Source organism: Purpureocillium takamizusanense, chromosome 4 (genome assembly GCF_022605165.1).
Source record: "Purpureocillium takamizusanense chromosome 4, complete sequence".
NCBI lineage: Eukaryota > Fungi > Ascomycota > Sordariomycetes > Hypocreales > Ophiocordycipitaceae > Purpureocillium > Purpureocillium takamizusanense.
Genome location: NC_063071.1, coordinates 2,354,552 through 2,379,017, shown reverse-complemented (window position 1 = coordinate 2,379,017; position 24,466 = coordinate 2,354,552). Strand labels below are relative to the sequence as shown.

The 24,466-nt window shown below is 56.9% G+C and overlaps 11 protein-coding genes across 13 annotated transcripts; 4 read left to right on the top strand and 7 right to left on the bottom strand.

Moving 5' to 3' along the window:
* Nucleotides 1–1,651: 1,651 nt before the first annotated feature.
* Nucleotides 1,652–2,224, bottom strand: JDV02_005370 (uncharacterized protein; the record flags this gene model as incomplete). Its single annotated transcript, XM_047986660.1, has 1 exon — nt 1,652–2,224. The coding sequence occupies one exon, from the start codon at nt 2,222–2,224 to the stop codon at nt 1,652–1,654; it is 573 nt and encodes a 190-aa protein (XP_047842643.1).
* Nucleotides 2,225–6,082: 3,858 nt separating this feature from the next.
* JDV02_005369 (uncharacterized protein) lies at nt 6,083–6,798 on the top strand (the record flags this gene model as incomplete). The annotated part of the gene is made up of 2 exons (XM_047986659.1): nt 6,083–6,103; nt 6,202–6,798. The coding sequence occupies 2 exons, from the start codon at nt 6,083–6,085 to the stop codon at nt 6,796–6,798; spliced, it is 618 nt and encodes a 205-aa protein (XP_047842642.1).
* A 391-nt stretch (nt 6,799–7,189) lies between these two features.
* On the bottom strand, nt 7,190–12,256 carry SET1 (histone methyltransferase set1). 2 transcript variants are annotated; one of them, XM_047986657.1, is made up of 3 exons: nt 11,212–12,256; nt 8,131–11,122; nt 7,190–8,063 (listed from the first exon to the last, which is right to left on the bottom strand). In XM_047986657.1, exons 1-3 carry the CDS (start codon nt 11,854–11,856, stop codon nt 7,960–7,962), a joined length of 3,741 nt encoding a protein of 1,246 aa, XP_047842640.1. In that variant the 5' UTR covers nt 11,857–12,256; the 3' UTR covers nt 7,190–7,959. The 2 variants fall into 2 exon arrangements, with proteins under 2 accessions (XP_047842640.1, XP_047842641.1); XM_047986658.1 differs by having other exon boundaries at nt 8,131–12,256.
* Nucleotides 12,257–12,895: 639 nt separating this feature from the next.
* JDV02_005367 (uncharacterized protein) lies at nt 12,896–14,759 on the bottom strand. The gene is made up of 2 exons (XM_047986656.1): nt 14,367–14,759; nt 12,896–14,310 (listed from the first exon to the last, which is right to left on the bottom strand). Exons 1-2 carry the CDS (start codon nt 14,605–14,607, stop codon nt 13,244–13,246), a joined length of 1,308 nt encoding a protein of 435 aa, XP_047842639.1. The 5' UTR covers nt 14,608–14,759; the 3' UTR covers nt 12,896–13,243.
* Nucleotides 14,760–14,971: 212 nt separating this feature from the next.
* On the top strand, nt 14,972–16,135 carry TPM2 (tropomyosin-2). The gene is made up of 3 exons (XM_047986655.1): nt 14,972–15,148; nt 15,254–15,558; nt 15,642–16,135. The coding sequence occupies exons 1-3, from the start codon at nt 15,131–15,133 to the stop codon at nt 15,802–15,804; spliced, it is 486 nt and encodes a 161-aa protein (XP_047842638.1). The 5' UTR covers nt 14,972–15,130; the 3' UTR covers nt 15,805–16,135.
* On the bottom strand, nt 15,957–16,886 carry JDV02_005365 (uncharacterized protein). Its single transcript, XM_047986654.1, has 2 exons — nt 16,564–16,886; nt 15,957–16,503 (listed from the first exon to the last, which is right to left on the bottom strand). Exons 1-2 carry the CDS (start codon nt 16,777–16,779, stop codon nt 16,066–16,068), a joined length of 654 nt encoding a protein of 217 aa, XP_047842637.1. The 5' UTR covers nt 16,780–16,886; the 3' UTR covers nt 15,957–16,065.
* Nucleotides 16,887–17,036: 150 nt separating this feature from the next.
* On the top strand, nt 17,037–18,269 carry JDV02_005364 (uncharacterized protein). The gene is made up of 4 exons (XM_047986653.1): nt 17,037–17,192; nt 17,255–17,616; nt 17,673–17,894; nt 17,954–18,269. Exons 1-4 carry the CDS (start codon nt 17,098–17,100, stop codon nt 18,091–18,093), a joined length of 819 nt encoding a protein of 272 aa, XP_047842636.1. The 5' UTR covers nt 17,037–17,097; the 3' UTR covers nt 18,094–18,269.
* RMT1 (type I protein arginine N-methyltransferase Rmt1) lies at nt 18,156–19,198 on the bottom strand. The gene is made up of 2 exons (XM_047986652.1): nt 18,867–19,198; nt 18,156–18,670 (listed from the first exon to the last, which is right to left on the bottom strand). The coding sequence occupies exons 1-2, from the start codon at nt 19,050–19,052 to the stop codon at nt 18,473–18,475; spliced, it is 384 nt and encodes a 127-aa protein (XP_047842635.1). The 5' UTR covers nt 19,053–19,198; the 3' UTR covers nt 18,156–18,472.
* Nucleotides 19,199–19,417: 219 nt separating this feature from the next.
* On the bottom strand, nt 19,418–20,631 carry CPR2 (Peptidylprolyl isomerase). 2 transcript variants are annotated; one of them, XM_047986651.1, is made up of 4 exons: nt 20,252–20,631; nt 20,060–20,186; nt 19,853–20,004; nt 19,418–19,738 (listed from the first exon to the last, which is right to left on the bottom strand). In XM_047986651.1, exons 1-4 carry the CDS (start codon nt 20,577–20,579, stop codon nt 19,530–19,532), a joined length of 816 nt encoding a protein of 271 aa, XP_047842634.1. In that variant the 5' UTR covers nt 20,580–20,631; the 3' UTR covers nt 19,418–19,529. The 2 variants fall into 2 exon arrangements, with proteins under 2 accessions (XP_047842634.1, XP_047842633.1); XM_047986650.1 differs by having other exon boundaries at nt 19,418–20,004.
* A 376-nt stretch (nt 20,632–21,007) lies between these two features.
* Nucleotides 21,008–21,781, top strand: JDV02_005361 (uncharacterized protein). Its single transcript, XM_047986649.1, has 3 exons — nt 21,008–21,049; nt 21,105–21,149; nt 21,214–21,781. The coding sequence occupies exons 1-3, from the start codon at nt 21,047–21,049 to the stop codon at nt 21,523–21,525; spliced, it is 360 nt and encodes a 119-aa protein (XP_047842632.1). The 5' UTR covers nt 21,008–21,046; the 3' UTR covers nt 21,526–21,781.
* On the bottom strand, nt 21,056–23,826 carry JDV02_005360 (Membrane dipeptidase). Its single transcript, XM_047986648.1, has 4 exons — nt 23,094–23,826; nt 22,812–23,018; nt 22,387–22,759; nt 21,056–22,326 (listed from the first exon to the last, which is right to left on the bottom strand). The coding sequence occupies exons 1-4, from the start codon at nt 23,344–23,346 to the stop codon at nt 21,792–21,794; spliced, it is 1,368 nt and encodes a 455-aa protein (XP_047842631.1). The 5' UTR covers nt 23,347–23,826; the 3' UTR covers nt 21,056–21,791.
* Between the last annotated feature and the right edge of the window lie 640 nt (nt 23,827–24,466).

Sequence of the window (24,466 nt, the reverse complement as noted above, 5' to 3'; positions counted from 1 at the left end):
GAACTACAACATCGACTGGAAACAACGCAACGATGGCTCACCGCACAAAGGTGCATCAGCCCCGAGAGGGTTTGCTCTGTATGTCTGTGACTTCACTGGACGAGTTTGCTAATTCCGGGCGGCAATGACGCGGTAGCGCACGGAGTCAAGTCATTCGTGAAGTACTAAAGAGGCTGCATAACGTCTGCCCGGCCGCAATGTTGGGAACGAACGGATTGAACCCCCCCCCCCCCAAGGAAATAGAGTCACTTGCAATGAGTTTTCGACGTTGTCGAAGCTTCTTGTGAAACGGCATCAAGCCAAGAACGCGGGAAGGAGGCCCCGGCGCATCACAGAGAGGTCCCATGGGGACGTTTCCGTTGTGCAAGCAATGACTGCCCCGACTTTGGGGCCGTCGTCTTGTGACCAAAGCAGGATGGATAAATGTGCCAGGTGCTTCTCAGCAAGGCATCCGTGTCTCCCCGACTCGTTCCGTGATAGAGACCGCGTGCCCTCCCCCACGTCGGCTGGTGCAGGAGTGGCGAAAACATGTGTCGGCTCTTCCCGCGTCCTCTGCAGACAAGCCGTCGCTTGGGACCAATCTAGACGAAGACAATTCTGGAACGCGGCTGCTGCTCTGCTTTCAAATCTTGAAACGTTAGAGACATGCAGATGAACCACATCGATGACCACGACCAGGACAACAACAACAACAACAACAACAACAGTCGGTAAGAGTCCTAGGGCGGAGAGCGAGGGCTTTGCTCCGACTCCAGGGCGCCGGAAATAGCCCTGTTTGATTTTCGGACACGTTATATCGCTTTCACGATGGCATGCATGCTGTCGAAACGGCATCCCTCTCTGCGCGGAGCCGCAGCATCCGATTGGCATGCTCGTCAGCAACGCCCCTGGCGACGGTGGCTTCATGACACACGGAAATGGCGCCGCTGAGATGCTGCGCGTGCCTTCGCCCTTGCAAAATAATTGGGGCCAGAGCGGTCTCGATCCGATCAGGGGCCAGTGCCAGCATCTACAAGAGGTGTCGCGGATCACTTGCGCCAACGCTTGTCAACTATCGCCCGCATGGACTCCGCATCCACTCGAGGCGAGGTACGCCGACGGCTCGTTGGGCATGCGGGCAACCTAGTCCAGTTGTTCCCTGCCTGGCAACTTTGTTGGCCGTCGCTGTTAGCATCAAAGTGTCTCAGCGGTTTGCTGAGCGGTCCGCAAGATATGCAGTCCCGACGTGAGGTGGCCATCCCTTGAACGAAGAAAAAGCAACAAGGGGCTATGACGACCTCCCATGTTCGCTGATAGGCAGGCGCCTGCATCAGAACTGGCACAATATTGAGGCAAGAGAGAGCGCCCAACCTGCTCGTCTGCAATTCTGGGTTTCCGGTTTCGTCTGGAGGCTGATCAAGCCCAGGTCTTGCCTGCCGAGTGGTTACAGCCACCCATGGCTGCAGCATCGCCTGGGCTTCGAGGAGCCGTGGCGATGCACAATGGCCTGACCTCTGACGTCGTATTGATTGATTGATAAATGTGACCGGGATGAAGGCTATGCATAGGATCAATACCCGGGTGTGTATCAACACCCGGTGACACCTGTGGCGGAGGTCGCGCCCGCATCCGCAACACGCATAGTAAGTTATGTGGTAGACAATTCTAGGCGTCAGTTGTCGCTGCCGCCGAGCCATCCATGCCAAATCGTGAGAGCAAGCAGTCCAAAGCAGCACAGTAGGTCATGTAATCCGATCTTGGGCCTCGATCTCATGAAAAGGTAATGGCAAACGGCAAAGAGATGGTCATACTTGATCGTCGTCCAGCCCTCGACGGATGGATGAATCACGAACGATGGAACTAGGGGGCCAAACGGCGTGCTGCCAACCGGGGGAGATCGAGTCGCAAATCGATGAGATTCGCCAGGAGGACAAGACTGGAGGAAAGTTCGGTGGACAGGGGGGGGTGCACAAGCAAGCTGAAGTGGCGGGGATGCCGAGCACGCTAAGTCTTCGTGGCAGCACAGGACCGCCATTGACTGGGCATGAGACCCTGGCTGGCCTGTGCTGTCTGGCCCTGGCCCATCAGATCCACCATGGACAAAGTGATGTGTCGGATGGCTGCGTGACGGACAGGACAGGCCGGCAGGGCGTTGCATCGTGGTGTTGTCGGGTCCTGTGACGCAGTACGAATGCCGCTGCGTCGCGACTGGGCTGTCTGTTGGTAGTAGGTAGACCACGTACATATGTACATACCTATAAGATGGAACGAGAGGAGAGCTGGATGAGGGTGGCGCAATTCCGGAAGCCTGGGCTGGGAACGCAGCTCCATCGATTCGAACAGCAATGACCTCGGGTGGGCGCCAGCTCAATCGACACACGTGTGCGGATGCTATGGAGTCGATTAAGACTAGGCGACTGAGGCCAGCCTGCAGTGCCGACCCTTGGAGACGCCCGGCTGCAAAAGCAATTCGTGTTTGAGGCTTCGGGGGTGGGCATGACTGCTGCGACTTGGGTGTGTGATATTCGCATCCGCTTCGCCCAGCTTGTCCGAGGCCGTCGTGTCTTTGCCAGGGTCACCCAACCTGCACGCCCTGACGGTTGGAGTGATTCAAATTGAACGTGGCCGGCACCAGCGCCCTAGTAATTTCATAGACAAGGCCATAGACAAGGCCATGTACCAGCTCAATTCCTCCATTTGGACCGAATTGCATCATGCGCGCATGGGCCGGAAAGGAAAAGCCAGCAGGCATACTGACGAGCTTCCTCTCCGAGCATGACGGTGAAGAGATAGAGAGACAGAAGGCCACGACCTTGGACAGGTGCAGAGTTCAGCAACAACTGCTTCTTTGTACCCTGGCTTGCCGTGCTTGACTGATATCCGGGCATCTCGACGGGTAGCCTTGGTTAGGTAACGATTCTTAGTACCCCTATGCTGGGGGCGTGGGGCGGAACGGGAACCGAATCCTGTCGGGATACCTACAAACCAATGTTACTGCTGGTGCCACCGTTTGCCAGCACGTAGTTGATTTGCAGGGGGCCGACACTAGACAGCAATCCTCACTATATATAACGCCAGGCATGGCTGTCGGGGAAGAAGTCGAGGCTGTCTCCCATTGAATAGATGAGTGGAGGGGTCGTCGGGCGGCTCTGGGGCCTGCCCGCAACGGGCTCTTCACGGTTCGCCCAGGGTTCAAAAGGTCGAGACTCGGCGACTCCCGAAGTAGAATCGAAAAGGATATGCGGTAGTTAGTTACGAGGTAACGTGATTAGTACGTACGTACGTAGATGGAGAGGGTTGGAAATGGAGACGGAGATGCGATGTCCAGGACAGGGGCAGGACTTTCTTCACATTTGGCGAGACGTGATTCGACGAAAAGAGTGTGGAAACAGAAACGTGCGAGGCAGGTGCGAACCAAACCCGCACAGAAAGACAAGGAAGGGTCGGTCGGTCGGCGACACGAGACGACCGACGCATTTTTAGACTTTCAACTTGCATCCCTCCCTGACCTTGCAAGACAGTTGAACATGCATGAGGCCTCCCCACCTCGCAAAGGACGTGCATACTTCTCTCCCCTCGGATGCCCGGCCTATGATAAGTTACAAACTTTACCAAGTAATACATAAGGTACGGGGCAGTGTTACCTACGCCTTGGGTACTGACACGCAAACTTGCAAGTTATTCATTGCCTTGGGTGCTCACGTAGGTATCCATTGTACCTACTTACCTGTAACACAGCGAAAGCACAGCCCACCACAGCACAGCATCCAGCAGAGGCCCCCCCCCCTGCGAGTAATATCAAGCAGTAGCCGACACGCCCGCCAGAGGTCACACGTCACGTCACCTGCCTCCCCTCAAACGAGCATGTTCGTCCTTCATGTTCGAAGACCTGAACGGGTGGGGTGGGTCGGTGCGTTTGGCCGTCGCCTGTGCCGAGCTGCGCTGCGCTGCGCTGCGCTGGGAGCCGCCGGGTGCTGAATGAATTGCTCAAGGCTGATCTTGGCTGATGCGCCACGAGCAGATCTGCACGACCAACAAAGCGCAAACCTTTCCGCCGGGCTCATGTCTCACCGTCGATTTCCGGCCTTTCCCATGTCGCCGCATCAAGATGTTGGGTCGATATTGAGATTTACACCCCTCGGTCGGGTACACGAGCATCGCGCTTGGTTTCCATCGGGCCGACGCAGACGAGCCCCCCCCTGTTCGATCAATGACGGGCACAGCATGCGCAATTAGTCTCTACTAACCGAACGGTGGACCTCTCTGATGGCTGTCGAGCTCCTCCTCTCCAGTCTGTAGGGCCTTCACTATCATCCAATCAGATCGCTTACCAATACGGCTTCCGTCGCTTGCCCTTACCAAGTATAAGGAGGCGCTCCTCTCGATACAAGCACAAGCAAGGGGGTCGAAACCGCGTGATCGTGCTCAACACTAAGTCCAGCACGGCCGTCAGTCGCCACCTAGCTTTGCTTCGGCCCCACCGCTAGAGCCAGAACTGACTGACCTGGACAGGTACGAATACTATGTTCGTTGCAAACCGCGGATTCTCGACAATGTACAATGCGACGGAACCCTGGCCTGGCTAGCAGTGCCGATTTGCGAGCTATGGAATGAGTGGCCCACCAGGGAACAAACAACAGCATTCATTTGTCCATGGCAACCTCGGGCGGATAAGTCAAGGGCAGAAGCAACTATATCGGCCGGTGCGACACTCAACCAGCGGCCATGCCGTTCCTCTCCATATCCTACTAGTCTCGCCTTGGTAATAGCTGACGCCGTCTGGGGATCTCCACCAGTCAGTCGCCCAGCGCGTCTCTCTTTCGCCTCCCGGAGGCTCCACCAGATTGAACCCTGGTTCCAGCCACTGGCCAGGCCAGGCCAGGGTAATAAACAGGCCAAGCCAAGCTACTCCAGCCCATTGTCGCCTCTCCCGCTCACACCCTTCACGACCACCCCTCATTAGCTGCAGTGTGCACTCTCTGCCACGAGAAGAAAGAAAAAAAAAGTACCATCGTGCACATTGCTGCACCTGCAGGACTGGTGAGGCGTGTATCCTACCTACTACCTCGTCTCGGCTGTCAGCTCTTCGCCCAGTACTAAAGCTGGTGGTACGTTATCCGCGGAGCCTCTACGACTGCGCGAACGTGGCACTCCAGGCATGTGGCGCTGCCACTGTCGGCCCATCCGCTCTCGATGCGGCGCTACTATAACAGATCCGTGGCCATGCCCATGAAACGTCTCCGGATCTCGCTCTTGACCAAACGTTGTCGACGGCGTTTTGCTTCCATTCTCCCAGCCTCTTTGTCCGACCGCCGCAGGCAGACCTGGACTTACCAGATTGGTAGTACTACGCATCGCGATTCCTGCTCGCCTGGTCTCATCTTGTAAGCGAGTACAGCTCAGCTCGCGACCTGTCAAAGCCGCAGCATTCCCTCGACTGCCGTGCTCCCGTCTCGGCTCTCAGCGGCTAGTCACTCGATTTTGTGGGGGGACACCAACAAGGCTCGTCTTGCTCTCCGGCGCTGCTGCTGCTGGTCTCTCCACCCTGGGCGCTGGCTTTTGTTTCTGTACAGTATATAGCAGCCAAGTTCGGCGGGCGAGTACGGTGGAATCTCCATGTGCCCTTTCCCCAGTTCCTCCAGACCTGGTCCTTGCCCCGTCCAATCCCTTTTCGACATCGACGCCTCCGCATGGTGACTGCCCCGAGCATTGGGTCCGTCTCCTGAGGTAGTTCTCGGGAAGTCGTGTCCGCATCCAGCCATCTCTGCAGGAGGATCATGCTTTTGCCAACATAGATAGGTACCCAACCTTGGTGGGTGTCCCCCCTAACCATATCAAGCTCTGCGCTCAACTTTGCTTATACTACGAGCGTTCAGAACACGCCTCGCCTCGTTTGTTTAATGTCGTTTATGCGGCCTGCTGCCAGAGCTCAATATTCGGTCATAGGAGACCTAGATTGAGGGCGCTGTATCTGTCTCTACCCCGTGGGGAGTCTAAGAGTTGGCCTCAGACTTGCAGCAGCCCTCGCCGAAAACCTTGGCTACCACACATACATTACTCTTTGATATTCAGGAATTTGCATCAGGCACGGGGTACTCAGGCAATGGCGAGGCCTTTCAGACATGTCAGTTCGACGTTGGCTCACGAGACAATTCTCGATGCCCACTGCATACCCTTCTCTCCCGTTCTTGTAGGCAGCACAGCACTGACAATTTGTGGCAGCCGTTTCAGGAGTTTCAGTTCGACATATTCGACTGGTACCCTAAATACCAGTCATGTCTCCATCACTTTGTCACCCAAGGGCAGCATAGTGTCTCGGTGCAAGCCCTGGCAGCCCTGCTAAACATCAGGCTCCCTTTTCAGAGAGCAGTAGGCATCGCCCGGGGCTCTGCGCCCGAACATATGGACAGCAACATCAGCCCAGACGGCGCGCCCGGGCACGCTGCCGTCGGCTCCGTGTCGCTCGTCCCGTACGTCCGCCGGCTCGTCGCCACGGGCTTCGACACGCCGACCATCCTCCACGGTTTTTTCGGCGACGACTGGACCGCGGGGCTTGGGCCGATTCACGAGGAGGAGCGGCGAAACTATCTCTTCGCAGCCAAGAGCGACACATGGCTTACGGTCAAGGCCGCATACGACATGGAGGATGGGCAGACGGTCCCCTTCTTGCGCCCGCTGCAGGGCGTCACGAACAAGGAGATCGTCAACGCCGAGAGCAAGTGGAGCGAGTGGCTCGCCATGCAGGACTGGATGCTCGGTCCCCGCGCGCCCCCCGGTGTTAGCGACAACCAAGGGGGGACTGGAGCGGCCGCCGACTGACTGAAGCGACTGTGGACGACAGAGCACATTGGGGTAGGCTGCGGTGTCACTGCTGGAGAACATACGCGCCAGTGGCGTTCGCTGCTGCCGCTTGCCTACACGTATTGACAACGAATTCGAGACCCGGGATGATAATGCCGACGGGATACTGGTACGAGCCAGAGCCATGCACGGCGACGGGCCGCGTGCGCGCGCGCGACTCAGCTCGGAGGCGGGGAGACGGCCGGCCCGCAGGCTCGATCGATCGATAGATCCAAGGTGCATCGGTACAAGCGGAGCCTATATGAAAAGCGAGATATTATACTCAGTACGAGGGGCAGCCGAGGGGGCACATGCGGCCCGTTGATGGCACACAACGGCCATAGAGCCAAATAACCTCTTTTGAAACGAGGGAATATATATTTTGGAGCCTTTGGACCAAGCCGCAGCAGCAGCATTAGTGGGGGTAGTATACATTCAAAACCGTCACTTCACGTCAGAGATAACAACATAGTATCTGCTGACTGGCCTCGTTTCCGTCTCTATTCATCATTCACCACCGAGTGTCCTCCCTGCCCACGAGCGACAAAACACCCTTGCTGTTTGCGCTGGGCGTGTATACTTGTGTACAAGACAACCGCAACGCCGCGTAAGAAAAGAAAGAGTAAAAGTGGCGGCTCCCTGGCTGCTCTCCCCGCTCCACCAGATGGGATGATTGCCGCTTTCAGACCAAAGCCCAAATCATAAGAAGGGGAGGGGGGTGGAAAATAAGCCTATTGCCACTCCCCAATGCCCGGGAGAGCTCGGGTCCATGCGAGCCCCCATGCTCCGGTAACAACCCGCGCCCCTTCCCTCAACGCCGCAAAAAGAGACCCGAGACAAATCCGCTTTTAGGTGCTTTTGCCGCTCCCGAAAGTCTCCTCCTTCCCCCTCCCTCCTGCAACATAAAACACCAGTGCGCCTGCAAAATCGCGTCTTGCGCTCGACTTATGGTTACAATGGGATGGAAGCAACGGGGCAGTCCGAGGTGGCTCTGCGCTGAACGGGATCCTTCGCAAGGTGCAAGCAAGCAAGCCACGTCAACGTCCAATTACTCGAGGCACCATATGCGAAATTTCGATGCCGCCGAGGAGGGGCAGCCGACGTTGTCACCATCAGGGTCACCGCTGAAAAGATGCAATATTAGTTGAGAAAGCCCTTGCAGGCCGGGGTGCCGCAGAGACAGGGAATGCGGTCCAAGCTCCCAATCTCTCGCTCAAACTTGTAGTCGTAGGTCAACTCCTCATCTGAAAGGATACGTGTTAGAGGCGTTACGTGGACAGCGCCAAAACGAGCTTCGAGCGGTATACTTACTCAAGGCGATATCACGGAGGGCATAGATGACGATTCGCTTGCTGCCCTCGACCTTGATGATCTTGGCCGTGCAATTCGGCATGCAGCTGTGGTTGATGAATCGCGCAATGCCCCCCTTCTTGGTGGCGTCAACGACCGTGTCGTCGTCGATGCGGAACAGATAGCTGCTCCCAATGCCACTCTTAAGATAGCGCTTCTCTCGGATTTCTGATATCTGCTGTCGCACCTCCTCGCCAACATACTCGATAATCATGTCGTCTTTGGCGATATTCTCCATGGCGTAGAGACCCCAATTATGGATGGCAGACCGGGCAAACTTGACGGGCTTCTTCCGCTTCTTAAGCTGGTTGAACTTGAACACGTCCGAGTCCTGACCCAGAGTCTTTTTCTGATCGTTTAGATCCGCGACGTATCGTCGGTTGCTGGCACGGTTAGCCCGAGAGTTGCCCTTGGCAATGAGCTTCTCCGCGGCCAATCTGGCGGCCTCGGCCGTGCTCGCGTCCTTGCCCGTCTTCTTGAACCGGGCCTCGCGCTCCTCTCGAGCCTTCTGCACCTTGATGTGGTGTGGAAGATACTTTGATTTCTCGGAATTAAGAATCTTCTTCACACCCTCAGTACGAGCACAACCTGTCGAATTGGGCACGTAGTAGCCCTCGATAGAGACTGGTCGGTCCACTGAGCCGTCGGACGAATTGAGCTCCCTGATGCGGTTGCGTTTCCAGAGCCACAGTTCCGCGTTACCGATATCGGCCGTCGCGAATTTCCTCTGAAGTCTTGCAAGATCCGGCAGATCTTTCAGTCCTAGCGCCAGGCTCTGCAGCGAGGAGATATCAGGTTTGAAGCCATCGGGGAGCGTCAATGCTGGGATCAGGGCTTCTATGGAGAAGAACCTGTCGTCATGCTTTTCCACCTTGGCCTCTGGGACTGGCGCGGGGGGGTCTTGTCCCTCAAACTTTGATTGTAATGTGGGCGCCTCGTCTTCGTCGGCCTGGGACTCAACGTCCTGCTGTCGTTTCAAGGCTTCACGCTCCTCGAATAGCTGCTTCTTTGTCTTCTTCTTCTGCTTGGTAGGCTTCTTCTTCAGACCCCTTGCGGTCTGAGAAGCGGGCGTCTCCGAGCGGGATACACTGCTGTCGAGGTCGAACCCTGCGTCCTCCGAGGTCGCTCGCCCATTGATTTCTGTCTCAAGACGACCAATCTTGACACCAAAAAGCTCCTCGTCGGACTTCATTTGGCGCTTAAAGGCTGTGTCCATGGTGTCTTCCAGCTTGCGCTTCTTCGACAACGTGCCGTCAGCAACGGCTAGGCTGGCTTCCGTCATGGAGTCATCCTCCTGTCGACCCCAAGACCCCAAGTCATCCTTGGAAGCCTCATCATCTGTGCTCATACGACTGCGAGGCCGCGACTCGGGTTCCTCGGTATCCCGGGCAACCAAAGCTCCGGCATCCGTTTCGTCATCGGATTCAAAGTCGCTGTCAAGGCTCTTGAGGCGATGGTGCAAAGACCTAAATGCAGCGCGGGCCACAGAGGGTCGACTTCTTGAAAAGGGATCAACGAATGTGCTGCGGTGGGCCTGCCCTTTGCTCTTGTTCTTGCGGATCCTGGGCAGCAGTTTTGCTTCGAAGGCGCCTGTGCGACGTTCGATGGGATCCGTCCGGGAATTAGGTGTCCCAACTCTTGGACTAGCGTTGCCGTCGTCAAAAGCCAGCTCCTCTTCATCTTCAGGCTGATCAAGGTTGAGCTTCCTTCTCTTAGCAATGTGGTTGGCTGGATCTAGATAGTCAGCCAAGCAAGGCGCTGCCACTTGTGTGCGAATGTGGCGGATGAGATGCTCCATCATTTCCCTGCGCACGACCTCAACAGCCTCATTAACAGGATCGAAGTTTTTGGCTCGTTGCTTCTTTTCCTCTTCCAGGTCGGCCTCCTCTTCTCGGCGCCGTCTGGCCGCTTCGTCGTCTCGTCGTCGATATGCGGGCCGCTGACTCCTGTCAGGGCTCGGGCTTCGGTTTTGCAAGTGGTCGATAGAGCGAGCAGACGGGCGTGGCAAGCAAAGCTGCATTGCCATGTCGTAAGTAAAAAACTCAGTGTGATTAGCACCCCGGAAGCATCGTTCGGCCTCCGACTTGCCCGTGAAGGAGTTGCGAAAGACGATGTAGAATCCAGTCCTGTCCAGCCGTATATCCTCAAACGCGTAATTCTTGAGCCTTTTCTTCATGTGAGGAATGATGCTTGGCAGGACGGGGACGCTCTCCGCGGTGACAAAGATATAAGGTTGGTCGGCGACCTGGGGAGCAATACTGTGCAGCTCGACACCCCGAGGCGTCACCGCGATAGTGGGCTGCTGTTGAGACGCCGGCGGTTGCCTTTGCGCGGAAGGGCCCTTTGGCGCAGTCGGAGGAGGCCGCACAAAGGCAGGCGCGGGCGCAGTGGCCGACGACGTTTTTGGACCCGTGGGTGGCGGCTTGGGAGTGGACGAGGCTTGTTGCGGAGGCCTTTCTCGGTTGAACTTGTCCCTCTCGCGCTTGAGGTGTTCCTCGAGCATGCGTCGGCTCTTGCGACCTTCCGGATCGTAGTCCACCTTGACGATGTCGGCATCGATCTTGATCCCTCGCGCGCGAACAGCACGGCGAGCGGCATCGATGGCAGTGACGGGAGGCCGACCCGGTCGTTTGCCGTCTCGGTAGCGGATCGTCGCAAACCCCAGGTAGCTGCCTGTATCAGGGTGCATCTTGTTGCTGCTCTCGGCAATGTCACCAAACGTGGCAAAAACGGTTGTCACCTTGGTAAACGGAACAAGAGGATTGTAGCGGGTAACGACAATTTGCGTAGGCGGTCCCGGCCCGATGGACGTCTTTGGGTCGTAGGGATACGGCCTGAGATTCTCCGGGGCATGGCGCAAGCGTGCTTTGGGCAGGTAATAGTCGGTGTTGATGTAACCCAGCCGGTCGCCAGCCTTGGCCAGCCGCGGATCTGAAGGGGGGGCGTCATCATCCTGCCACATCGTTAGCTGTGAGTGAGATTCCAGGGACCCAGCCAGTGACGCCCCCCCTTCATGCCGGGGGTATGTATAGATGGACGTACCAATCCGAATTCTTTGTAAGTCGGCTTGGCGTTTTTGCTAACGCTTTTGTTGCGTACTCGATCGAGGATCGGGTCATATGTGCACTTGATGCCTTTGACTGATGGTTGGGGGTCTCGAGCAGGTATGCGCCCGTCGGACGGGGGGCCGGTCTGACGGGAGGACTCAGCGCCGCGCATGGATCGATCATCGCGATGGGCCTGCCCCGGTCGCTCGATGGACGCGGATACGGGCATGTCTGATTTTTGTGGCGGGGCTGGGGAGTGTGAGAGCGAATCCCTGTGCAAGCTCGCAGCGAGGTGAGAGGCAGGCGAATTTGCGAGGGGCTTCAGTGAGGCGCTAAATATGGATGAAGCAGAGCTGGCGTGGGATGTGGAGGATCCGCCGGTGCTTGGTATCTCGGCGGTAGGTGAGTCGTTGGCGATGTCGTCGCCGTGGGTGTGTGGTGCGTCAGGCAAGGAGGACGCGGCGTGAGAGGCTCGCGCGATGCCAGTCGGCGCGTCGGCGCTGAGCGCGGCAGGAGGCTCACACGACGACGACGGAGCGGCGGCCGAGGGGCCGCGCCCAGGGCGGTCGGCTTCGGCCCTGACTTTGGCAGCGTTAGGGAAGAATTGAGCGAAACTCACGGCCGGCGGGGTGCGAGTCATCGTGTCGATGAGGCGCTCTTGCTATCGTGTGCACCGCGCCGGGCTCATGATATCTCGCGCCGTAGGCCGTCGCTGTGACCATGCAGACTCGTGGCGTCGCTGCGCTCGCGAAGGGCAGGCGGCGGTTTGCGGATGTGCCTGGCCGCGGTGAAACGCGCTCAGGTAGAGCGCACGCGACCGGGACGGGAGAAATTGAAGTGGGTGGGCGGCGGCGGCGCAGCAGCAGCAGCGTCGGGCGTCATTCACGTACGTGCGGCGGCGGCAATCGCGGCAGGCGAGGGTCAAAGACGCGCTGCCAGGCTGCGTGCGAGGCGATGGCGACCGCGGGCTTCGTGTGTGGCGCGGCCCTCGAAGCGAGGGGTGATGGCGGGTGAGTGAGAAGTGAGAGGGGAGGGAAAGGCGACGTGTGGTGAGGGAGGTGAGAGAAGTTGAAGCTTTGGCGTCTAGGGATGGGCCAGACCAATCCCGATCCAGTAGTGCCGCTGTGGGCGGTGGCCGACGTGCGCTGGGGTGCGGTGCGCGCGCGCGCCTGGGGGAGGTGCGGTGCAGTGGACGGGACTGAGGTGGAGAGATCGTGCAGTGCCCGGCTCACAGCGCAGTCGTAGCGCTCCCAGCATGGACCCCAGTGCAGACAGGCGGGCGCCAAAGTTAGCACTGCGCTGAGAGGCACCTCATTACACTTCACGCGCCTGTGGTAAGGTAGCCAGTTGGCAAGGTTGGGTCGGCTCCACTCCACTCCATCCCCTCGCAACACTGCGTCAGGCCCAGCCAGCCAGCGCGTCGAAGCCCGTGGTCTCCAACGCATTTGGTGCTTGTAGCGCGTTCGCTCCACCGAGGGTGGCTTCGGATGATCTATCTTCCCGCTCCGTGATACCGACGTTCCGTAGACGCATCGTTTGGGCCCGGCCCACAAAGGACGAAAGCAGCCGTCTTTGCCTTTGTTTGATCGGCACTCAAAGCAAAACACACGAATAGCAATGAGTCCTTCACCACTCGCCGGCTAGATACTCAGGTTACACTCCACGAAGCATGCACAGTAGCATCACTGGCACTTTCGCTCAACGAATTCTGTAGTAATCCAGCAAATAATCCAGCAAACAACGGTTCGTATTCGGCGAGTGCGCACCAAACGCCTTTTCTTGAGCGGATGGGTGCAGCGCATCCATCTACGCATTCCATACAGCTCTGCTGCCCCTGAAAATAGACCCAAGTCGTTTTTGTTTACACGTGCCGTTTGGGGCGCACGATCCCGTTCCCTTCCGTGAGCGTTTCAATCAGCGATACCGACCAACGCCAAGCGCGGAGCACTGTCGTCATGCTCCTAGCCATGAACAATCCATCCCTGAATTCCAGCATCAATACAATATCATTAGGCCTGACATGCTGCTCAGATGGTGAGCTTCATCTCAAACTCCTCATCATCATCTGAGTCGAGGAGTGCTCCCCGCATCAGCGGCAGGTCCTCGTCGTCGACATCGTCGAAAATTGACAAGAACTGTAGCCGCTCTGCGGGTGTCTCGCTGCGGCTCGACGGGTGACGGATGCGTGCCGGGGTGATTGTGAGGTCGCTTCCTGCATCGCAAGGCGTAGGTGCTCGAGTTCCCAGCTTGTGCCGCTCGGCTACACTCGGCGCTCGACGCGACAGCATGGATGAAGCCGTCCGACCCTTGTTATAGCCGATGGTGGTACGCGACGCAGCTTCCGCTGCTATGTTGCCGGTGGCTGAGGTCGTCGTCGTCGTCACTGGCTTTGCCGGCCTGGATCGAGACATTAAGGCAGAAAGAGGCCGCCGAGGGGCCTTAGAAGTCACCGTTGCCTTTTCTGAAGCTGGCTTCTGAGCACCCGACGACATTGCCAGTGCGGATGCCGCTCTCTTTGACGTAATGGTTGGGGGATTCCGCAGCGACCCGGTCCTCAGCCTTGCTCCCTCGGATTTGCTTTCCTCGGACTTACGTTGGATGGCCGTCATAGATTCTTCGATGTCTGCGGCGCTCCACTGCAAGTCATCAAGCTCACGTTGGCTGCGCTCCTCGACCCGTCTTAGGATGGCCTCCATCTCCTCGTTGAACTTCTTCTCCTCTCGTGACATGCCGTTTCCGTCAGGACGACTATAGTGCTGGTAGAAGCCCTTGAAGAAGGATTCTTTTCCCTTCAAGCCTTTGGATGTAAGGCCGCCTTTCGGCAGAATATCCGACTCGTATGGCAGCGGAGCCACCGGTGGTGGGGCATACTCGGGCTCGTCTTCCAGATCCGAATGGCTCTCCTGCGAGTCCGGCTGAATCTTAATCTTGATGGGTGCAACATCGACAGGCTGCAGTTTTGGCTTCTGTACGGTGGTGTGCTTTGCCTGAGACTTTTCGATTTCATTGACCCTTTCCTTGACCCCGCCGCTTCGTCCGGCCTTTGCTTTGGCATTTGTGGTCTTGTTTCCCAGGGGCGCCCTTGTCCGCGGCTCTATTGACACATTCTGTCAGCAAAGTGAGCGTATGAATCAGAGCGAGGTTGCGTACCCATCGGCGTCACCAGAGATTGCTGCTGGCCCTTCTTAGCCGTCATCTTGTTCATCCCTCCTGGTCTTGTGCCAGCGCCGCCCAATCCCGACTTGCCCGCAAACGCGGTCGGTAGGTTTTCATCGTTGCGGAACGCGAGCGGCGTCTTGGGATATCGTGCGCCGGGCGTTTTCGGCTGTTGTTTCGTGGGGATCTGCTGGCTGTGCGCCAGGTTCTCCTGGTCGCGATGGGACGCGAGCATGGCGTGTAAACAGTTGCCTCTGATATAAATTAGTCTGTCTGCGTTTTGTTGTTTATCGAGATTGGAGTCGGGTAATAGTGACGTCGAGAGGTCGATTGATTGGAAACGCAGCTTCAGGGCTCCTTCATGACAAAAGGGGTCTGCCACCTTGTTCGTGTGTGCAAGCCCCGTGGCGAGTGTTGGGGTCCGCCACGTCTTTAAGTCGAGTCGTGCGAGGCGTTGACACGGCAACAGCAACAGCCCCCCCAAGGCAAGCACGGGTCGGTGACGCTGGAACGCAGCCCTCTGAGCGGCCCAAGAGGCCTAAGCCACAGGGCCCCAGCGCTGGTCAGCCGCGCAGCCACACCTCGCATCGCATCGTTGGAGGGGCACATCGTTCCCCCGTCCCCATCAAACCGTCCGGCCCATCTATCATCTCCTTTTCCCGGCACCCATCCGTCATCAACTTCCCTGCATCGCAAACACCTTGCCCGACATTCCACAGTGCCCATTCCCACAAGCGTCGACGCTACAAACCTTCAAAATGGATCGCATCAAGGAGGTTCGTCTCTCAGGCCCCTAAAGGCGCAACCCCACTCGCGTGGCCGTGCTCTAGAGGGGTAAGCTCCGAAGGTACAGAGCTGACATGGCTGATTCTGGTAACTAGAAAATGAACTCGCTCCGCTTGGAAAACGACGAGGCCAACGCCAAGATCGAGGAGCTTCAGGCGAAGAACAAGGTCTTGGAGCAGGAGGGCCTCGCCAACGAGCAGGAGATCAAGTCGCTCCAGCACAAGAACAGCATCCTCGAGGGTGAGGTGGAGAAGCTCGAGGCCCAAATCAAGGACTTCAAGAAGGCCGCCGATGAGGGTCAACAACACGGCACCCAGAATGAGACGCTCCAGCGACGGCTGCAGCTCCTTGAAGACGAAGCTGAGGAGGCCGACAAGACTCTCCGTGAGACCAACGAGAAGTACGTGCACGACAGCTTCGCTTTCCGCACACCGCTACGCTGTTACAGGATACGACATGCTGACATTGGCTGCGTGCCACCAGGCTCCGACAAACCGATGTCAAGGCCGGCCACTTCGAGCGCAAGGTGCAGGCGTGCGAGGCGGAGCGCGACCAGTGGGAGGCCAAATACGAAGAGATGGCTAAGAAGTACGCGGCCCTGGAGAAGGATCTGAAGGACCTGCAGGACGAGATCGGCAACATTTGATCGCGACTCCTCGTTTTCTTAGTAGATACCTGTTCATACGACACGCATGTAAGTTGGCGAAGCCCGGAGGAATCGTCTTGGCTGAGAAGTCCGGGGCCTTCCCCTGGTCCCTCCACAAAGGGGGGAATCTGAGCGAGCGAGAGCAGTGTATGGTCTGGCCCGAATACTGCGTCGCATTTCTAGCTAAATGAGCTGCCTTTTCTGGGGGTATCTGGTTCCAAACCGCGCTGTGAAGTTGCCGTCCTCGTATCCTTCTCTTGATCAGTATTTTTTTGACTTGGCCCGATGTTTCCTCTCCGTCAGCTGGCGCTCAATTTTGGTCTCGTATCGGAATTTCTTCTTCTTCTTCTTAGGCCTGCTCGATTCTTTGTTCTCCGCTTTGCCTTGATCCCCTTCGTCGTCGTCCTTGTCATTGTCGCCTCGTTCTTCATCATCCTCTAGTTGTGGTTTGCTTAGTCCATCCCGGGACACGGAGACAGACTCAATCGTCACGGTCGTATAGCGATCCTCGTCGACGTATTCCTCCTCGTGGTCGACAATGTTGAAGTCGGGCTTGTCAGGAATGCCGTCCCATTCATCCGACGCTTCCTCTTCGTCAGACTCCGCCTCGATGGGGTCAACCACGGCTCCAGACTCTCTAAGCAGTCGGTTCACGGTTTCGACGTGTTGCTCAACCTCGCGCTTGCGCTCCTCGCGCATCTGGAGGTATGTCCGTTAGCCATAGTCGAGAGATTCTTCGTCACGGGAGACAGTAGGTACCTGTTTACGGGCTTCCAGCTTTTCCTGCCGCGCTTGTTTTGCTGCCTGCTCTTGCGCAAACTTTATCCGCTGCTGCTTCCGCTTGTGGAAGCCTGTGAGAAACTCATGGCGAGCGTCATTGTCGAACGCAACTTCCTCGACGGCCGATACAGTTTTCCTCTTTTTGCTTGGCGGTGGCAGTATGCTCTTCTTCGGTCTCGGCTTCACGAAAAACATGGCGACAGCGACTCTATGAAAAACGCGCGCGTGATCGTTGTCGTCGTCGGAAACAATTGTCGCCGGGAAAGTTCCTCCAGGTCGCTATGCTCTGCTTGCTTTTTTTTGCAGCGCTCAAGATGCCGTACTACCTGCTGCCAGGGTCCCTGAACTTTCGCTCACCTCGGTGTGCACCAAGTGGGGGTCTTGCGCCAAACACATGTGATTATGTAAGATTCATTACGTCCAGCGCGGTGCAATGGCCCAGTTGCTTTGGGAGCTTGCCTCGACAGACTACCAGGAGAGGAACGGGTCAACCGTTCATCGACATCGCCAACCATGCGCCTCCAAACAATCGCCAGCACTATTGTGCTGTCTGGAGCCGCGCTTGCTCTATCAGACTCGTCCCCCTGGGTGTTGCTTTCGACTGCCAAGTATGCGACGTCGCGACCAGGCCACGAGCTGTCTTGACCCATTGAGCTGACGCCTCATCCAGGCTCCGAGGTGCTTCCAACAACAATCAGATCCAGACGAACTCTGAGGTCCTGAAACATACAAAGAGTGTTCTTGCGGAATGCCCGACCGATCGATACCTCGTTGTGACCCAGCCCGGTGTCCACGCCGCTGACCTGCGCCGCGATGAGGGATGCGCAATGCCGCACCTGTGCTGGGCTGTAGATGACTCCAGGGTCAAGAGCCGGTATACTGTGTCCGAGGTCGTGGGCAGTGTAGCTGGTTCAGGTATTGCCGAATACATCAGGTCGTCATGTGCCGACAAGAAGAAGGTCGTCACCGTCGATGAAGTTGCCCTCGCCTCGTTGGTTGGCAAGAACCGAGCCGGCGCCTTGTCGAGCAACGGTACTTCCATTCAAATCTGATGCATTTAATGTGCACGCAAATTAATGGTTCAATAGACGCCGTACTTGCCGACAACATCGAGGCTGCCACTACGTCAGACAGCTACACGTTCCTTTTCTACTCGACTCCCAGTGAGCCAGCTTACGAGCCCGAGTTTGTGAACCCTCTGCATATGGACCTTAAGAGAGACATGGAGGGAACACCCATCGTTCGAAACACCAACAGCACACAGAGGGATACTCGTCCTCTGTTCGAGAAGTACCAGTTCTTCACTCCTGGTGCGTATTGGGAGCCCGTTCGCCGCTACCGATCGCATCCTCGCTAACATGACTTGAAGGCATCTTTATGGGTTTGCTCGTGGCCCTGGTTCTGTTCTCGATCCTCGGCGTTGGTCTGAAGGCGTTGAGCAGCCTGGAAGTCTCGTACGGTGCCTTTGAGAAGGAGATGGGCCCTGCTGCTCAGAAGAAGCAGCAATAGACGTGTTCGTCTATGCGTTCAGCGAGGTGGTGTGGAAACCATGGCCGTGTGGTCGTAGTGTATCAAGTGTATGCAAATATGGAGTTATAGGCCTTGTTTGGGTGTTTGTGTCTCTCCTCCGGACTCTGCGCGAGAAACGAGCTAGAAATAAGATATTTGTTCGACCATTATTTGCCAACACATCCGCCATACCTCTTTCGCAATTTTATCTGCAACTCCCTGAACGCCAATTACTCCTAATCAAGGAAATGGGCAGCGACCGAGCTCAACCTGCAACTCTTCGGCTAGGCCATTGCCCATCGTCCATCATGAAAAACCCTCCTCAGGACATCGAGTTCCCGAATCGGCCCCCACGCGCAGTCCTGCAAAAAGCAGAAGTCTAGACCAGGTGGCTCGGCAGGAGGAAGTTGGCGATGCCCTCCTTGATTGGGTAAGCGTGTCCGCAGTTCTCGCACACCAGCTGGCCCTCCGATATTTGCGTCTCCACGAGCAGATGATGCAGGTCCTTGATCATCTTCTCGTCTCCGCGCAGCTCCTCCTGCGTCGGCGGCTGTTCCGGCAATTGCGGGAAGCCCAGCTGTGTGCCACGGTCAGCTCCAGAGTCTCAGAGATTGCGTACCCCCCCCCCCCCCTCGCCATCTGCAGATCGGCAAGAGAGCAGAGCTGTGATGAGATTGGTCGAGTGGAGACAACGAAAACAAGGGAAGGAGCCTGTCCAAACGGCTGCTGGCGAACGAAAATGGGTTTTGCGCCGCTACCGCGTATGTACGTACCTCTGACGACGTGGTCCGCAGGGCCGCCCAGTCCAGCCGCGGGAGCACGTTGATGAGCATCTCGGGATTCACCTCGAGGTCGTCCTGCACGAGCTCGGCGTCCTTGGGATGCAGTGGGAACGACGTGGACGAGCTCTTGCAGGCCTTGGCGGCGCAGGTGAGGAAGTTGAGGCTGAGCACCTTCATCGTAGTGTGCGGACGGTCGGCGGTGACGAAATCCCACGCCGATAAATATATTGTCAAAGCCCCCTTAATCAAGGGACGAATCCGTTTTCCTTAATGCGGTGCGATGCGGGCAGTTGAGATGGGCGAGGTCGAGGCGTTGAGTGAGGGTGGTGGTGAACTTACACAACTTTTTCTAGCCTGTGCAGCATCGTGGGGTGCATGTCTGGTTGCCCCACGTGACAGGGATTGGTGTCGCCGCACCTTCACAGTTCCGCGAACACTTGAAGTTGGAACGGACGACCGCGAACTGCATTTTTCGTAGCCTCGCACCTTGGGTATGTAGAATAGACAATATATTCGGTACGACGAGCGGGCGAGGGATTGTTCCCCCTTCCGTTTCCAGGTTGTCACCACGAACACGCAATTCCAGCTTCAGGATCCTAAAGTTTGCGAGCATGTCTTATTTTGTTACTACTTTCCCTCCTTGTTGCTTAATCCCTAGGCCATAGTCTTCTCATAGCCGACATCATTGTTTGTCCTCTTACTGGTTACTCGGACAAAGACAGCAATGACAGCGACGAGGACACCAAAAAGCATCAGCTTCTCAACATAGGACCAACCAGCGGCAGCGCTACCAGGAGCTCCGACAATTACCGAGTCGTCAAACGGGGTGGCGCCGTTGGCCCAGTCCGCATGTCCATAAAGGCCTGAGAGAGGCATCGCAATACGCATCAGCACATCGGCCAGCTAGAATCAGAGGTGCGCGAATGTGCGAGTCGCAGGGCACGGTGCAGAACGCATTTAGAGCTCGACGTGAATACCTTCGGGAGGAACCTCCAGCTCGCCGCTCTTGGCGATCTTGACCGTCTTTTCAGGCTTGTCGCCAGGCAGAGTCTTGGACTTCTGGATCTTGTCGACGATCTCGTAGCCCTCGAGGACCTCACCGAAGACGACGTGACGGCCATCAAGCCACCTTCATGTGAATTAGCCAAGGATCCCGGTTTTTTATTCTAGTAGAGAGCACGTACGAGGTGACGATGGTGGTGATGAAGAATTGAGAGCCGTTCGTGTCCTTTCCAGCATTGGCCATGGAGAGCTGGCCGGGCTTGGTGTGCTTGAGCTTGAAGTTCTCGTCCTTGAACTTGTCACCGTAGACTACACAAATGTTCATGTCAGCCAATTGTCATTTCACTCGTACTGATATGAGGGCGAGAACGTACTCGACTTGCCACCAGTACCGTCGCCCTTGGTAAAGTCGCCGCCCTGAATCATAAAGTCCTTGATGACGCGGTGGAAGGTCGAGCCCTCGTAGCCGAATCCCTTCTCGCCAGTGGCCAGAGCGCGGAAGTTCTCAGCCGTCTCGGGGACAGTCTTGCCGTAAAGGCCCATGACAATACGGCCGAGGTTCTCGTCCCCATGTTGGATGTCGAAGTAGACCTTGTGGGTAATCTTGGGTCCCTTGGCGGCCTCGGCCGTCTGCGAGAAGAGAACCAGCCCAATCCCGAAGAGCAGGGCGGCGGAAACAAGCAATCGCCTGAAATTGAACATTGTGAAATGTTGTTTGTCGACAATTGACGATTGAATCGGCTTGTCGAGGGATGGAGGAGGCAGGTTGGGACAGCGAGGAGGAATGCACGCGGGGGACACCTGTACCTTAGCTACGATTACGCAGTACGGGCTACCTTGGTACTAGACTGCCTCAGCAATTCGTTTCAGGCTTGCTGCCCACTGTAACGACGCAGAGGCCCCTGCGCGAGGTGGGCCAGGCTACCTTAGTTACTTTCTAAGACCTCCCCGAACGGGACCCTTGGTTAGCGGCCAGAAGCGTGAGGGGGGTTGGTGAAGAGTTTCATTAGGTCAGCCGTCATGGCGTCAGCAAATCAGCCGATGTTCCTCCGATCCGCTAGCGGAGGCATGCACTTCACTGGATTGGGTGGACTGGGGCAACAGGAGACGACTTTTGGCATGCGACACCAGCGAGGAGGACTTCGTGACTCCAAAGCACAACCGCGACGATGGTAAGCTGCTTCACTCATAGAGACTATTGGCTATCTGCTGACGCGTGCATCACAGGTGTTCATATTAGGAGTCAATTTTGGTGAGGGCAAGCTTGTCAAGGTAGACAGACTCGAACGGACGATTCCCAGACATCACAGCATCTAACCAGATTCTTCGACTATAGAAAGCCCTCGAATCCTTTTACGCCCTCGGCCCGACCACTTCGGCACGCATTATGGCCAAATACTCGATACACAAACTCGCCAAGATGGGCTCACTGGCACCGAGAACCGTCACCTCCCTGACGGCCGAGCTGTCCCAGATGACCATTGAGACGGACGCGCGAAGGGTGGTGCAAGAGAACATTCGCAGGCTGAAGGATATTGGGTCGTATCGCGGCAGGCGGCATGCCATGGGATTGCCGGTGCGCGGACAGCGGACAAGGAACCAGACGGCGACGGCCAACAAGCTCAACCGTATTCTCCGGCGGAATTGAACAACGCGCGAAGCTGCGAAGTGCAATTCGTATTCTCCTTTCAACTTGCGCGCTCTATCCTATTTGGCTTGAAGCGATAGCCTTGCAAATTGAGTCGATGGCGATGAAATAAGGAAACGCAAGTCTGGACAATGGCAGGGTGCCGCAATGCTAGCTATTGTCCTAGGGATGTATGTGAGGCACCAATGTACGAGTACGGGCGGAAATAGATATCCAATGTTTGATAAGGCTTCCCAGCCTCGCAAAGTTCCAGTTCAGGATAACTCCTAGACTTTGACGTTGTCCTCGAGAACGGGCGCGCCTTTTGCTTTCATCCTGGCTGATACGGTGTCGACTTCTCTCCAGACACGGAGAAGATTGCGACCAACGATCTTGGCTGCGTCGGCATCACTTACTCCGGCCTTCAAGAGGGCAGCCACCAGGTCAGGGTAGTTGGACACGTCGCGGAAGCCCTCAGGCAACTCCTCGATACCGTCAAAGTCGGTACCAATACCGACATGGTCGTAGCCAATGCGGTCACCAATGTGCAATATGTGCTTCACAATCTGGTCGAGGTTCGCGTGCTCATGGTCGGTCTCTGGGAGCCCATTCTGATTGCCAACGTCTTTGCACGAGATGAAGCCGGGGTAGATGTTGACCATGACGAGAGAGTTTCGCTTCTTGACGAGGTCGAGAACGTGGTCCTTGACGTTGCGGGGATGGGGGCAGATGCTCCAGGCAGAGCTGTGAGAGAAGATGACTGGTGCCTTGGACCCTTCCCAGTCGTCTTTGCCTCCAAGGACGTCAATCATAGTATCGTCGCTGCGCAGACGTTAGAGCGGAGCTCGGATTCGCAACGACAGTACGAGGTTGACGGCTCACCTAACATGTGAAAGGTCTACAATCATGCCAATGCGATTCATCTCGTAGACCATTTTGCGCCCGTCAGCGCTGACACCTCCCCAGTGTGGCTTGGATTTGCCGAAGGGGTGTTCGACAACGGCTGCATCCGCATACTTGTTGTGGCAGTTGTGCGTGAGGGTGGCGTATCTAACGCCAAGATCATGGAACAGCCTCAAATTGGCAGCAGAGTTTCCAATCTGATGCAGTCCTTCAACACCCGTGGGAGAGATTATCTTGCCCTGTCTGAAAGCACGAAGCGCGCTGGCGCTGTTTGGCTTCTGAGCAAAGTCATTCGGGAAGGACCCGAGAGCTCTGGCCGTGACGTCAATTTGGTCGAGAGTGTACTGAACAACTGCGGGCTTGGTTAGGAACTGTCGGAGTTCGACAGCGGGTGTGTCACCTACTCGGACCAAGTTGATCTTCTGATAAGGCGTCCTCGGGGCAAGGCGCGAAGACGCTCCAGAAGGCACCGCCGGCCTGGCCTTTCCTCAGACGATACAGGTCTACCTGGCCTGGAGTTGTCCCGTTCCTAAAGGACTCCAGGAATTCAGCATTGTCGATTCGGTTGCCATAGAAGAGGCGAAACGCGATTGCGAGGTCAATATGGCCGTCTGCCACATGAGAGCAAGAGTCAGCAAACGACGATAGAGGAGCGACGACGACGAGCCACACGCGGGGGTGAATACCGATTAGAGGATTCTTCCTGAGGATCCTATGCGCCCTCTGGTCGACCGACATGAACTTCTGGCAAACGTGGTTTGAGGCCCCGTGATAATAGTGGACGGCAGGCCGGTTGAGTATGCCGCCGAAGACGAGCACGAAGATGACGCAAAACACAAATTTGGTCGGAGAGAACCTGCGCGCAGGCTTGAGCTGCTGCGACTCGACGTAGAGAGGCCCGTCAGCCATGGACGAGCCCGACTTGCTTTCCGCTACCATGATGCTGCCGGTCCGTAGCTTGTAGAAGCGGAAGTGACGGGCGACCGGCGATGTCTACGCAGTGCTACTAGTAGTTAATGTGGGACTCAACGCGGAGACCAGGGGACCGGAGACAAAGCAGTGGATGACGGCGCCAGTCATCGACAAGTGTTGGTTGCGATACTTCGGAGGAATGGAGGAGGAGGAACGAATGGGACCCGGGGTCACGTCGATGGCATCAGACACATGCAGCCGAAGCTCATGCCAGGGGCAGGAAAGGTTGTGCTGCGGCATTGCATGGTCGCGGACAACCACACGGCTTCAACGGATACAGCTCAGGGGTGAGATGCAGATGAGCCAGGCAGGTACCCTGCAGGTAGCCCGTACTTCAAGGTTGGGACGTAGGCGCAAGCAACATGGCAGGGAGCTTCCACTGAGACGCCAGTGCTAGTGCTTTGGGCAAGGTATCACATCACGGCCGTGTTGGGAAGCATTCTGCAGGCGGACGTGTTTCGACAACCATGCACGATCTTACGACGATGACGATGGCGGCAAAAAGGAAGGAATGCTGGGCCACGCCGCGAACCGGGACCCAGTATCAGCCACCGCCGAGCTTGCACATGACAGGACAGTATCGCAGTTGACCAGCCCGGGCAGGTTGGAAGCGTCTCCGTAGCACACCATCCCTTCCCGACCGCAGCGCCCAGAAGCACTCCAGGTCGTTTATTACCTGTAGTGAGGTACCATGTGGGCACCTTGGGCACGTCCAAGGGACCTTGGGTACCTGAGCTTCCATGGCGCCGGGCCGCCCGCATTTGCCCCCCTGACAGCCCCCCCCCCAGCACGCCCAGGCACCGCACCCCAGCTCCCTGCCCGCACGCGCCGTGCCCGCTCTCCCGCCAGGCAAGGCTGTTTGGAGTGGAGCGCTTCCAGGCCCGGTACATACAGATCCAGTTGCACCGGCGCTGCCCACTGCACGGTCTCCTCCCAGCAAGAAGAGGCCCACGCGGCCTCCACTCCCCATCCTCCCCATCCAGTACCTTAATGAGGCGCTAGGTACCTACGTGACGGAGCACCGCCGACCATTGAACTTGATGCACCTAGGTATCAGTACAGTGCCGGCTGAGCTGAACATTACAGT

Excerpts from the sequence above, each read along its gene's own strand:
- JDV02_005361 (XM_047986649.1), top strand. Across the intron at positions 21,150-21,213 it reads GTGAGGGCAAGCTTGTCAAG|AAAGCCCTCGAATCCTTTTA; the intron begins GTAGACAGACTC and ends CTTCGACTATAG.
- RMT1 (XM_047986652.1), bottom strand. The coding sequence starts at position 19,052 with ATGAAGGTGCTCAGCCTCAACTTCCTCACCTGCGCCGCCAAGGCCTGC. Across the intron at positions 18,671-18,866 it reads TGCGGACCACGTCGTCAGAG|CTGGGCTTCCCGCAATTGCC; the intron begins GTACGTACATAC and ends CGTGGCACACAG.
- CPR2 (XM_047986651.1), bottom strand. The coding sequence starts at position 20,579 with ATGTTCAATTTCAGGCGATTGCTTGTTTCCGCCGCCCTGCTCTTCGGG. Across the intron at positions 20,187-20,251 it reads CGGTACTGGTGGCAAGTCGA|TCTACGGTGACAAGTTCAAG; the intron begins GTACGTTCTCGC and ends ACATTTGTGTAG. Across the intron at positions 19,739-19,852 it reads GCTGGAGGTTCCTCCCGAAG|GCCTTTATGGACATGCGGAC; the intron begins GTATTCACGTCG and ends TGCCTCTCTCAG.
- SET1 (XM_047986657.1), bottom strand. The coding sequence starts at position 11,856 with ATGACTCGCACCCCGCCGGCCGTGAGTTTCGCTCAATTCTTCCCTAAC. Across the intron at positions 11,123-11,211 it reads CTTACAAAGAATTCGGATTG|GATGATGACGCCCCCCCTTC; the intron begins GTACGTCCATCT and ends ACGATGTGGCAG. Across the intron at positions 8,064-8,130 it reads CCTCCGTGATATCGCCTTGA|ATGAGGAGTTGACCTACGAC; the intron begins GTAAGTATACCG and ends GTATCCTTTCAG.
- JDV02_005360 (XM_047986648.1), bottom strand. The coding sequence starts at position 23,346 with ATGGTAGCGGAAAGCAAGTCGGGCTCGTCCATGGCTGACGGGCCTCTC. Across the intron at positions 23,019-23,093 it reads CAGGAAGAATCCTCTAATCG|ACGGCCATATTGACCTCGCA; the intron begins GTATTCACCCCC and ends CTCATGTGGCAG. Across the intron at positions 22,760-22,811 it reads AGAAGATCAACTTGGTCCGA|TTGTTCAGTACACTCTCGAC; the intron begins GTAGGTGACACA and ends CCAAGCCCGCAG.
- JDV02_005364 (XM_047986653.1), top strand. The coding sequence starts at position 17,098 with ATGCGCCTCCAAACAATCGCCAGCACTATTGTGCTGTCTGGAGCCGCG. Across the intron at positions 17,193-17,254 it reads GTGTTGCTTTCGACTGCCAA|GCTCCGAGGTGCTTCCAACA; the intron begins GTATGCGACGTC and ends CGCCTCATCCAG. Across the intron at positions 17,895-17,953 it reads GTACCAGTTCTTCACTCCTG|GCATCTTTATGGGTTTGCTC; the intron begins GTGCGTATTGGG and ends CATGACTTGAAG.
- TPM2 (XM_047986655.1), top strand. Across the intron at positions 15,559-15,641 it reads CTCCGTGAGACCAACGAGAA|GCTCCGACAAACCGATGTCA; the intron begins GTACGTGCACGA and ends GCGTGCCACCAG.
- JDV02_005367 (XM_047986656.1), bottom strand. The coding sequence starts at position 14,607 with ATGCTCGCGTCCCATCGCGACCAGGAGAACCTGGCGCACAGCCAGCAG. Across the intron at positions 14,311-14,366 it reads ATCTCTGGTGACGCCGATGG|AGCCGCGGACAAGGGCGCCC; the intron begins GTACGCAACCTC and ends ATGTGTCAATAG.
- JDV02_005365 (XM_047986654.1), bottom strand. The coding sequence starts at position 16,779 with ATGTTTTTCGTGAAGCCGAGACCGAAGAAGAGCATACTGCCACCGCCA. Across the intron at positions 16,504-16,563 it reads AGCTGGAAGCCCGTAAACAG|ATGCGCGAGGAGCGCAAGCG; the intron begins GTACCTACTGTC and ends ACATACCTCCAG.